The sequence below is a fragment of the Psittacula echo genome (assembly GCF_963264785.1).
Source record: "Psittacula echo genome assembly, chromosome: 5".
Taxonomy (NCBI): Eukaryota; Metazoa; Chordata; class Aves; order Psittaciformes; family Psittacidae; genus Psittacula; species Psittacula echo.
This window is the reverse complement of record NC_137739.1, coordinates 74,361,354-74,372,824: the sequence shown is the minus strand read 5'-3', so window position 1 is coordinate 74,372,824 and position 11,471 is coordinate 74,361,354. Positions and strand designations below refer to the sequence as shown.

Genomic DNA, 11,471 nt, shown 5'->3' with positions numbered 1-11,471 from the left:
GGGAGCAGAGCGGCCGGGCACACACTCGGCGCAGGGAGCGGGGCCGGGGCACCCCCGTGCCGAGCGGCGGTCGCGGCGGTGCCCGCGGCGAGCGGCTGGTGTCGGGGGCGGGCAGGGGCGGGCGCCCCCGGGGCGGGCTGCGGGGCGGGGGGGAGGAGGAGCGGCGGCCGCCGGAGGATGGGAGCGGGCGGCGGAGCCGGGCAGCGGCGCGGGGGCAAGGCCGGGAGCGCGGCGGCATCCCCCGCGTAGGGCGGCGCGGGAGCCGGACGGCGCCGCGGCCATGGAGAGGGCGAGCCCGGCGGCGGGGAAGCTGAACGCCGGCGGCCGCGGGGCGGGCGATGGGCTCGGCCCCGCCGGGGGAGCCCAGCCGCGGGCGGCGGCGGCGGGCAGCGCGGAGCCGGGCGAGCTCATCGGGCGGGCGCTGGATTTCAAGAGCGAAGGGGCGCAGTGCTACAAGGACAAGAAATTCCGGGAGGCCATTGGCAAGTACCACCGCGCCCTCCTGGAGCTCAAGGCTCTGCTGCTGCTGCTGAGCCAGGAGCCGCCCGGGCAGCGCCCTGCCTCCGCTGCCGCCGCTGCCGGGCTCAGCGAGGAGCAGCGGCAGGCGGTGGAGGCCATCGAGGTTGACTGCTACAACAGCCTGGCAGGTCAGCGGGGCGAGGGGCGAGGGGCGGAGGGGACCCCACACCTTCCCCGGCACCCCTCCCTTCCCCTCCGCAGAGCAGCGCTGCCTCACTTCTCAGCTCATTTCATCTCCTTTCCTTCCTCTGCCTTCCATTTTCATCGCTGCTCTCACGCCGGGCGCAGAAGGGCTGCCAGTGCCCCTCTCGGTGCCCGCTGCTCCAGGTAGCGCTGGCTGGGTGGGGGGCTCAGGCTCGGCGGCCCCTCACCCTGGGGCTCGGCTCCGGCCCTTCCCCGCTGGCTGGTCCCTGTGCCCTGCCCCGGCCGCAGGTGATGGGGCGGACACGGCGCTGCCGTGGAACGCTCAGACTTAAGAAATTGTGGCTCGTGGGCCGGCCGAGATTACGGGCTGCGTTTTATCCTCAGCCCGAGATGTCCTTCAGTGCCTTCACCACAGCTCCCGTTCGGGTGCCTGTAATTAACAGTATTACAGGGAGGGAAGACTCCTTCTTCCACATCTGATGTAAGGAAGGGGAAGGGTTTGGGCGCCACTGCAATAGCTCCAAATAGTACTAGATATAAAAAGAATTTTTTTCCCTCTTAGCCATGAAAGTTGAAAGCAAATGTAGTCCTGGCTTCACGCTAGCTGCCAGTCATCACTGTGGTTAGTAGACATTTGATCATTGCTCCCTTTGCTCCCTGCTATCTGTTTAGAACAAGTGCTGCAGGAAGATGGAGGGAAACGGTGGGGGGGTTAACTACTTTGTAGTTGGATTCTGAAGTCCTTACAAAGACAGGACTCCTGTTGACTTCAAGGGGCTTTGCCCAAGCAAGAACTGCAGGATCAGAGGTTATTTTTGGTTCACAGCAGCTCATGGATTTTTTTTCTTCCCAAGACTGAAAGCATCTCTAAAACAAGAACTCGTGCCTAGGTGTGTACAGGGAGGAGAGCGTTCATAACCTGGGCAAGGTGCTCAAAATGTCAACCTTAATAAAGCTTTGTTGTTTACCAGAAGAATGACAGGTCACTCATTACCCTTTATATCCTTGGGGAAAAAAATGGCAAAAATCAACATCTTAGTGTGTCAGCAGTCACCATCACTTGGCTTTTGGGCTTCTAGACAAGAGTTGGTTAGCTTTGTTTCCTGTTGTCTAGTGCTAAAAAATGGGTGCAGAATAAAGCAAATGGTTTAAAACACCAAGCCGGCAGCTTCTTTTGTCTTAATCCATGCCAATCTGTTGTACTTGATATGTCTTTTGGGATGTAATGAGGGGCACAATTTAGCTCCCTTTCATCATGTTTTCTAATACTCTTCCTTCAAAAGCCTGTTGAAATGGCATGGAGGGAGAGGCAGGTGAGATTCCAGAGCGATACCAGAATTGCAAAGCTGTAATTTTGTCTCTCTCCAAATTTCTGTTCACGGGTTTATTAAAATCCATTCTATTTGGTAAGGATCATTTAGTTTGTACAGGGTTGTGCAAAGAGCCTATAATATTCTGAACAATATAGCTTGGCGAGTTCTTGGGCTTGAAAAAGTACTCACAGGCAATATCTTTGCTAGATACAAATGAGATGTGGTAGGTAGAAGGTAAATGAAGGAGGAGGGATGGGATTTGTTTCTGTGGCACTTTCTGCTGAGTACACAGGTTCCACTTGCTAGGAATGTGTCTGCGCCTGCTGATGAAGTTGTCCTGTGCAATGGTAATTGCCCAGCTCATCTTTTTACCATTTTGGGTGTGTATGGGGTATTTTTTTTGCTGTTAGTTGTATTGGATCTTGTCAGCAGTAGCAATCAGTGAGAGAAACGTGCTCCATCTTTAACCTAGATTGGAACAGATTTTTCCCTAAATTTAAGCAATGTGAATACAGGAGGAGATGAGCATAATTAACCCTGGAGTTGCAAGCCATGCTTTTCCTGGGATAACCTCACAGCAGGTCAAGCTGTCATTTTGCACAGGCAGTTGTCACATGTTTTCAGTAGATGGCACGCACTGAGCAGAGAACGGCATTTGTCTCAGAAATGCGTAGCTTCATGTGTGTCTGCTGGGCTGTCTGCAAGCAATGCTGAAGAAATGTCCTGTATGATGGAGAGGGGAGTGTGCAGTTAAGCTGGAATTGCAGTATTGCTACTCCTAGCCCAGTCCCAGAGCTCCTATTCTAGCAGGAGCATCTATGAATTCATGTCTGAAGGGAAGAAGGGGGAGGGAGTTTCCCCAGAAATGTCACAATAATTAGTATGCCTTTTTAATGGCAACTTCAAGAGGTGCAGCAGTGGGACTTTATTTTCTAAGCCTGGTGCAGCAGAAGCCACCCATTTCTTCACACAGTGGGCAGGAGCACCAGCGCATACTGTTAGGGTTGAAATCACTGTTATTTGTAGCGAGAGAAAGGAGACGCAGGGGGTTTTGCTTCTCAACACTGAATGGGTGCCTAGAGCTGTTTTTAAAATAAATAAATCTGCATAGTGCAGCCAGCATAGCAGCACTACATGTTAATTCTAGAGAAAGCAGTTTTCCCTTAGCTCTGATATGTACCCAGTAGCATTAGCAGCTGTCATCCGAGTGTCCTTGTTATCAAGTTCTTTTAGCACCTCCGCTTACTCTCTAAGCTTAGCATTTAAGAAGCCCACCTTGCTTTTGAACTGTCATTTGTCATGTGGCTACCAGACATCCACCTGTCAGAGATGTTTTGTGTTACTGATACAGATGCGTGCACACACACACACACATATACACATAGAAGCAGCATACCAGTCAGAGGGGGGCATCGACTATATTTAGGTAAATATGTATTTAGCCAAAGAAGTAGGTGAGAAACATGCACCCAAAGGGGATTTGGGGCAATCTCATGGGTGAAGGCTGGGGTTTTTTGTTTTAATCTGACTGATTATATGAGTAAGAACATGTGGACAAACAGTAAACTGTTGTCAGTGCCTGTATTGCCTTGCAGAATGTAAATTTAGGCACAAACCTGCACACAGATTGACGTTTATCTCCACTTCTTTTGTAGAGCATCTTTAGCAGGCAGTTCTCTTACCGTGAGGTATGGTGGCCAGCTCTTTTCTTTCATTGGAGCCCCACAGTGTTCAGTGTGTTTTGTGAGGTCCTGTGTTGTGGAGCTGAGTGCACCCCCAAACCTAAACTATTTAGCCTATTTCAAAGGATCCCAGATCCTGGGTTTTGAATTCTCATGATTTTATTTTTGTTTTTACATTTTAAATCAGGATTTTCACTGCTTGCCATTGGCAGTACTGCTCATATTTCTTTCACTAAGCTGCTAGCTAGGCTTCAGTTTAAGCTCCAAGGGTTTTGCCTACCATGTTCTTATACAGGCCTGCTGATACTCCTTCATCTTACCACAAGTGTCTCAGATAAATGTCACCAGAGGCAAGAGCAGCAGCATGGTCAAGGCTCCCAGAAATTGCTACGGTAGGCAAAGATAAAGCCTACTAGCAGCATAGAGCCTTGCAGAATGAATGCAGGGTTGTAAGGCAAACAGTCCTTTCTTTATGACTCGCTAACTGATGGTCTCTGACCTTGAGGAAGTCACTTGACCTCTTTTTCCCTCACTCAGCCCTATTGAAAAATAAAGAACAGGGACCGCAGTCTCATCCTGATGGTGCATTCAACTGGGTTTCCCCCAAACACATTCTTTCTAAAGAAGATGAATGTACAAAAGATGCCTGCAGAAAAGCGACTGGCCAAATATCCCTCAGGCCTTAGTTGCCTTTCCACTCCTACAGTATCTTTGGTCTAGAACAAGCTTAAATACTTTATATAATGCATGCAGGTAGGGATTATTTACCTACTACAAATGCAACCATTACTCTCATGAAACACAATGATTATTTTATTCCAGCAGTATTGCCTAAAAGTTTACAGGGTCAAAAGGGCTATGTCTGCTCTGCAGAGAAAAACAAGTCCTAGTCTTGCCAAAGCAGCAAAATGCTAAGAGTAAGCATAGTTTTAACCTTCTCTCGTGAGGGAATGTTGCAGTGTGATAAGCAAACCTTTGTTGGTTTTCGTAAGTAGGCAGAAATGCAAGAGCTAATCCTGGCAAGAGAAACAGAACCAGAGGGAGAAGTGGGGATCAGGAGTGGCGCTGGGGGATCTGGGTTTCTAATCTTCCCCTTCTGCGCTAACCAGTTGTATTATCTTCACCAGATCTTTCCATTCTTCAAACCTCAGTTTATATGTCTGCACTTATGACTTCTTACGGTTACTGAACAGCTTTGTTAAATACATGAATGTAAATGAAATGTAATGTGTTTATATCCCCATTCAGGTATGTTTAGTGTACTATAGGAGTCTTGGCAGGAGGGCACACATAACCTGCACAGAGTATTTTAAAGTGTAGCCATGCAAGATGCATCTCAGCCTGGATAATGAGGTTTGGCCTCCTACACTGGCAGAAGTGTGCACTGGTACCCTTCATGGCTGTGTGAAGGCCATAGTGACAGTCCCACAAAACATGGCATTTCTAGCACCGTAGGAACCTCCTAAGCACCCCTGGGCTCTAGCTCCCAACTGTCACCAGTTGCACAGACTTTGGTGAGCAATCTCACAGGGAAATCCAAGTAAAAATACTTATAACACTTTGTCGCGGTTTAAGCCAGTCGGCAAGTCAGCCACACAGTTTCTGCTCCTCCCCCCCCCCCACCCGAGGGACTGGGAGGAGAATCGAAAGAATGTAACTCCCACGGGCTGAGATAAGAACAGTCCAGTAACTAAGGTACAACACAAATCACTACTGCTACCACCAATAATAATAATGATAAGGGAAATAACAAGGGAAGAGAATATGATACCACCCGCTGGAAAAGAGCCTGACCGAGCAGAGAGTGCCCTTCCGGTTAACTCCCAGTTACATCCCGGGCATGACGTGCTGTGGTATGGAATACCTCTTTGGCTAGTTTGGGTCAGGTGTCCTGTGCCTGCTTCCTCCCGGCTTCTCCTCCTCCCTGGCAGAGCATGAGACTCACAAAGTCCTTGGTCAGGCTAAACATTTGAGCTAAAAACATCAGTGTTCTCAGCGCTGTTCCCAGGCCGAAAGTCAAAACCACAGCACTGCACCAGCTACTGAGAAGGAGAAAAAATTAGTGCTACTGCTGAACCCAGGACACACTTAATACAAGCAAAAATATAACTAAACGTGAGAAAAGCTGGTAAAACTTGTCCCCACTGACCACCCACTAGGACTCCTCACAAGGAGTCTCTGCTAAAATCCCATCTCAGTATATAGCCGTTAACAAGTACAGACTCTACCAGGACACATGGTGCTGTGGGTGTTAAAGCAGCCTTGGATTGTTGCTTGATCTGAAGGGGTTTTTATGTGCTGCATCAACAAAAAACACCCTCTATAAGGATGCTGTGCAGTGGGAAAGAAAGACAGCAACAAACAGAGCAGGTCTGCACTTTCATGGATTGAAGGGGAGAGTTTCCCAACACCATCGTCAGCCGGAGCGCATGGGAGTATCTTGTTTTACAGTCCTGATGCAATTACTGCTCCTGGTAGGTGACACTGCAGCAGAGAATAAACACAGATAACTATGTGTGGGTTTTTTAGTGATAGGCCCAAACCCTGACGGACTTAGAAAAAAGTAGGATTTGAAGAGCCATTGTCAAGAGCTACTCTTTAGAAATACTCAATGTTTACCTACTATTCCCTTTTATTTTGGAGATGAAAATTCTCCCTGTTGAGGGATTTTCATGTACATTGAGAGAATAGGTTGGAAATACATCCAGATACTAGGGGAGGAGGAGGGATGAAGAGAAAGGATGTCAAGTTGCCACCAAACTTGGTTTAAGTGATACATGTCTGATAGTGTCTCTCTTATGGAGGCAGGAGATGCGTTTTCCTCTACATACACCACTATTCTTCCCAAGCTTCTTCAAAACTTGAGGCTCTGGTGGAGGTTTTTTGCAGCCACTTCTACCACATGTTAAATCCTCTTTGCATGAGAAGAGCCTGTCCCAGCTGACCTTCTCACCATTTGCCTGAAACAAACACAGTACTAAGAATGTACAGATCCCCTGGCCAGACTGCTGATAGGAGCTGCAGTCTGGGTGAGCTGAGATCCGTCCAAGTCTAGTTACAGCTTACGATGGGGGATGAAGCAGGAGATACCAAAAATCACACGGCTTCTTCAAGACCAGAGCGGTGGTTAATTTGTTTACATAAAGAGTACTGGTTGTTCTCCACCTTGAGAACAGCGATACGTTGTCTGAAAGTTCTGTAGCAGCATATGCTGCCAGCTTTGCTCCATCCTCTTCTGAAATGCTGTCCTAGAGTGTTCTCCATCAAAAGTCCACGAGTCACAGGCTCTTACACAGGTTTCCATCAGTGCTATGCTGAAGATGGTTCAGCTGGTTCCTAGTCTATTGTGAAATACACTCATGAGTTTCATGGTTACCTCCTTTCCTGGGAGCTGGACCACCTCTGCATCGTTCAGCATGTGGAGCATCCTTCTCCTCTTCCTGTTCACTTGGCCTCAGACCCACGAATTTCTAACCCAACTCCAGACCTGTTTTCTCCAGCCTTTCTCGTAGAACTGCTTCCCAGTTCAGCAGTACATCTCCAGTTCCTCATCAGTGTCCTCTGAGCAGGGCAGCTGGTGCTCCGAGAATGGAGGGCCATCAGAAGTTTTCACATTAGGATTTTAGGATGTGATCTAATGCATGCCTGTTAAAGAAGCTGCTGTGAGGAAAGGAACAGTAAAAGTAAAGTGTAAGAAAAGGGGAGGTCTAAATGTTGCCAGGTCCCAGTTTCTTCTTGACATTGTGCCATCTCACAGAAAACAACGAACAAAAGACTTTGAGACTGAGGAAACAAAATGAAGAAAGAGAGAAAATACATAATGAAGTTTTTAGAAAATTTACCGGCTATTTGTATTCTTCCCTTTTATTTCATGGATGAGAAAATTATATAGAAGGAAGATTACTATTAAAAATCTTGTTTCCAGCTTACTCAGGCGACCATATCAGTCTAACATAATAGACTAAAACTGAGAGTTAAAAATGCTCTGAAAAGGAGTCAATATTAACTATCATTAACTAGAAAGTTGTTACTAATGGCTGCTCAGGAATCTGTCTCCTTTTGTTCATTCCTGCACTGCATCTTGGATAGGAAACAGCTTCGGACATTGATCGATGAATGCAGGTAAGTGTTATTATTCTGTTCTCTTTAACAAAGGTTGTAGAGTCAGTTTCTGGAAGCTTTGCTGGAATTGCTGAAGGTAACTTCAGCTGGGGCATGCTCCCTTGTGTGAGGCTGGGAAGTGGTGGTAGGACACTGTTCTTATACGCTTACCAAGACAGCTGCGAATGCCTACCATTGAAAGTGGGGTAGGAGCAAATAAGTCTGTCTCAGCATAGCCATTTGGAATTTAGGAGAGCACTAGAAACAATACTAAGACAATTCATGAAAATTAATTGGGCACAGTCACGTTTTCTCTCTATGATAACCCAATGCAGAAGTGACAGCTGGGAGCTATGATCTTTAGCTGTCATAGCTTGATGTGCCAGACCTCATCTGTTACTATCCATAGGCAATAGCTAATGTCATGCTCTTAACTTCAAAATCCACTGCGTTCTCCCCACTCTCCAAAATTCTTGACACACCATCACCCTGAGGCTCATAGGCTGGATAGCACCATCTGCTTCTCCTTGGCTTTGTCCCATGTACCCTGTTCTCCCATCGTATTTCTCAGCTCAGGATGCAAGGCTGCTTATGCAGTCTCTGCCTTTACCCTTTGAATTCCTGTACTTGCTCTTCCAGTCGCAATGCACCTAGTTAGATTTTCTGACCTCCCAAAGTTCCGTCCCTTTACAGACTTCCCCCATTTCTGTTCTCCCAGTGAGGTGCTCTCATCCCCTTTGTTCTCATACTCTGTGGCACAGCACCTTGTTGTGCCTGATTATTTTGAGCTGATTTTGCCTGCAGTATATTAGTGCAGGTTGGGCCTTCTCTCTCTTCCTGGCTCTCCTCAAGGCCCACCTCTGGCTGTGACACCTGCAGGAAGCCAGTCCGTTGGTGTTGTTTACCTGTTTATGTATAACAAGGAGGAGCACCTCTCTAAAACAGCGTGTACATGTTCAAGCATGTGACTGTACTCCATATCTTCACATCCTTTGTCACTCATCTTGATAAAATTACCAACTTCTCTGATCAGGGGCACGAATTTTAACATTTGCTTGTCCTGCGTAGCCATGATCACGGCTTTGCCCATCACAACACCACGTACTAATCCTGAAAGCCATGTGTAAGTCACCAGCCCTAAATTGTTCTGCAATAGCCTCCCAACAGGAATTGAGGGGTGGGAAACAAACAATGCTCCATCCTTGGCGGTGTTCAAGGCCAGGTTGGATGAGGCCTTGGGTGACATGGTTTAGTGTGGGGTGTCCCTGCCCATGGCAGGGGGGTTGGAACTAGATGATCTCAAGGTCTTTTCCAACCCTAACTATTCTATGATTCTATGAAAGTCATGCTGTTTGTACCTCTAGCAGTTGTGGGTCTGTTTGCCAAAGAACCCAGGATTGCTTGATAAGTCCCGAGTCCCAGGCTCCTGACTATCATAACGTCTCCATCCTATTCACTTATATGTACCGTCAACAATGCAGGAACTGCAACTCTGTACATGTCCCTAGGTGGAAAGAACACCATTCTTACACTGCCACATAAGCCTTTCAGGATGCAGGACACTGATTGTTCATTGCAAGGCTACATTTTTCCTTCTCCAACATATCATGTTTGACAGGTCAAATCTCTGCCCTACTAAAGCAAATACTTTTCTAGCCATGTTCAGTATTCCCTTTCTGTCTTTAGTAGCAGCACTGCCCATTGCACTTACTTGCTGCCAGTTTTGGGGGCTGTCATGTAGATTGTTCTGCATCGATGGCAAAAGCAAGTCCTTTCATATCAGAGTGGCAGGCAGCAAAACTCTGCTAATCTAACTGTCGATCTAGTTGCTTGGGAGCTGCTGGAAAGGAGCACCTGGGTCAGCCAGCAAAGAACCACCAAACTCCCAAATTTTCATTCCAAAGCTCCTGTGATGCCCTGATTACAACTATCAGTTTTCATACTTCTGGTGTTATTCTGGCCTGGCCACATCAGAGACATCTAAACAGATAATTTCCTACTCAAGGAGACACGAGTGAGCTATGTACCTTGCTGTAAGTCACCTTATTGTGTAAAGCAGGAGGGTTCAGGGAGAACCTAATCAGGTAGTGGTGGAAACGTGCTACCCGTCTGATGCATCTGTAAGGCTTAGCCTCATTTCAGGTCAGCCCAGTTGGATGCTGTTTATCCTAGGTCTTTTCCAACTGGAAAGACTTAGCTCTCGACTATGGGCAGCAGAGCTGTTTACTGCTACCTGAAGCAGATGGAGAGGAGAATACAAAACAAACAGCGGAGTATCCTTCCCACATTCCCCAGTATAGTGAGTGGGAGAGGAAATTTACTCCTGGAAGCAAATTAAAAACAGAGGAAGTGTCTGGGACTCAGCATTTATGTCAGACCTTTAGTGCTTCCTTTGGCTATTCATGGGCTGATGTGTGGGCTGTGCTACCCCTACAGCTAGCATCTAATCCACAAATTCACCCTGATATGAAAAGCATCTTTATGATATAAAGAAAGATCTTTCAACCAGCTGCAGGGAAGAAGCTGTGAGAATTCACATTCTGGCTCCTAGAGAGGGAGAGGACAGAATTATATTTTATCCACTCTTTCAGAGAACAAATCCATGGAATGACAGTAGCCTTTCCCAAACAGGAGCTGCCTGGAGAGGTCATCACCTTACCCAGCTGATCTTGCAGAAGTAGAAGGATGAGGAAAGGAGTCTGTTATGATGCTCTGGAAAGCCATCATAAGTCAGCCCTAGCCTTTGCTCTGCAAAGGCACCTTTTTCCTTGTCTAGTGTTTCAAAAAGAATCACATCAGAATCTCTGCCCAATGCCTGTAGCAATGCTTCTCTCATCAAAAAGCATGATGCAAAGTTAAGCCTCAACTCCTTTAGTCACCATATTTTTTAATACTAGCATAATTCAAATCCTAGATTACTATCCTCTTAAATGCTTTACAGTGATTAATTGCTTAAGACGTGATAGTGCATTCATGTTGCAAGGAAACCAGAACAGCACAACATATTGTGCTATAGATACCTATATTGGAAGTACAAAGAAAATGCGTTCATTTTCCTTTTTACATTCTCTATTGTGACAGAGCTCAAACTGAGGCAGCTCAGGAGCTTTGCTCGTATGTGGTGGTGGAGGTAAATTAAATTAATAGATTAATACCAAATAATTTTTAAAACTCAGGGCTGATTAACTTGAGAGTACAGTGCCAGAAGGTGTCATGGCATTAAAGAACCTAATAAGGTTAGAAAAGAAGGCTTAGACACATAACTAATCAGAACATTCACTGCTGTATTAGACAGGATAAGAACTGTAAAGCAAATATTACATTTTCATGCTTGATAACCACTGCTAACTGGTTTGCATTTAAGAATAAACTTCTCTGGGATTTTCATTTCCATGGCCATGTCACATAAATGACTCAGTCATCCTGTGATCAGCGAGCATATTCACATCCTTTTCCTCTTTGGTTGTTTCCAGCTCATGAGCTCACAATAGAATCATAGAATAGTTAGGGATGGAAAGGACCTTAAGATCATCTAGTTCCAACCTCCCTGCCATGGGCAGGGACACCCCATACTAAACCATGTCACCCAAGGCCTCATCCAGCCTGGCCTTGAACACCACCAAGGATGGAGCATTCACAACCTCCCTGGGCAACCCATTCCAGTGCCTCACCACCCTCTCAGTAAAGAACTTCCTCCTTATATCCAATCTAA

The 11,471-nt window shown here is 46.8% G+C and overlaps 1 protein-coding gene across 1 annotated transcript in view; it reads left to right on the top strand.

Moving 5' to 3' along the window:
* Window positions 1-280: 280 nt before the first annotated feature.
* Window positions 281-11,471, top strand: part of TTC9 (tetratricopeptide repeat domain 9) — a gene marked incomplete at both ends in the record, with an annotated part of 29,190 nt that continues 17,999 nt past the window's right edge. Inside the window, one exon of the mRNA XM_080619510.1 lies at window positions 281-647. Coding sequence (XP_080475636.1) covers window positions 281-647 — 367 coding nt within the window. The remainder of the gene's footprint in view (window positions 648-11,471) is intronic.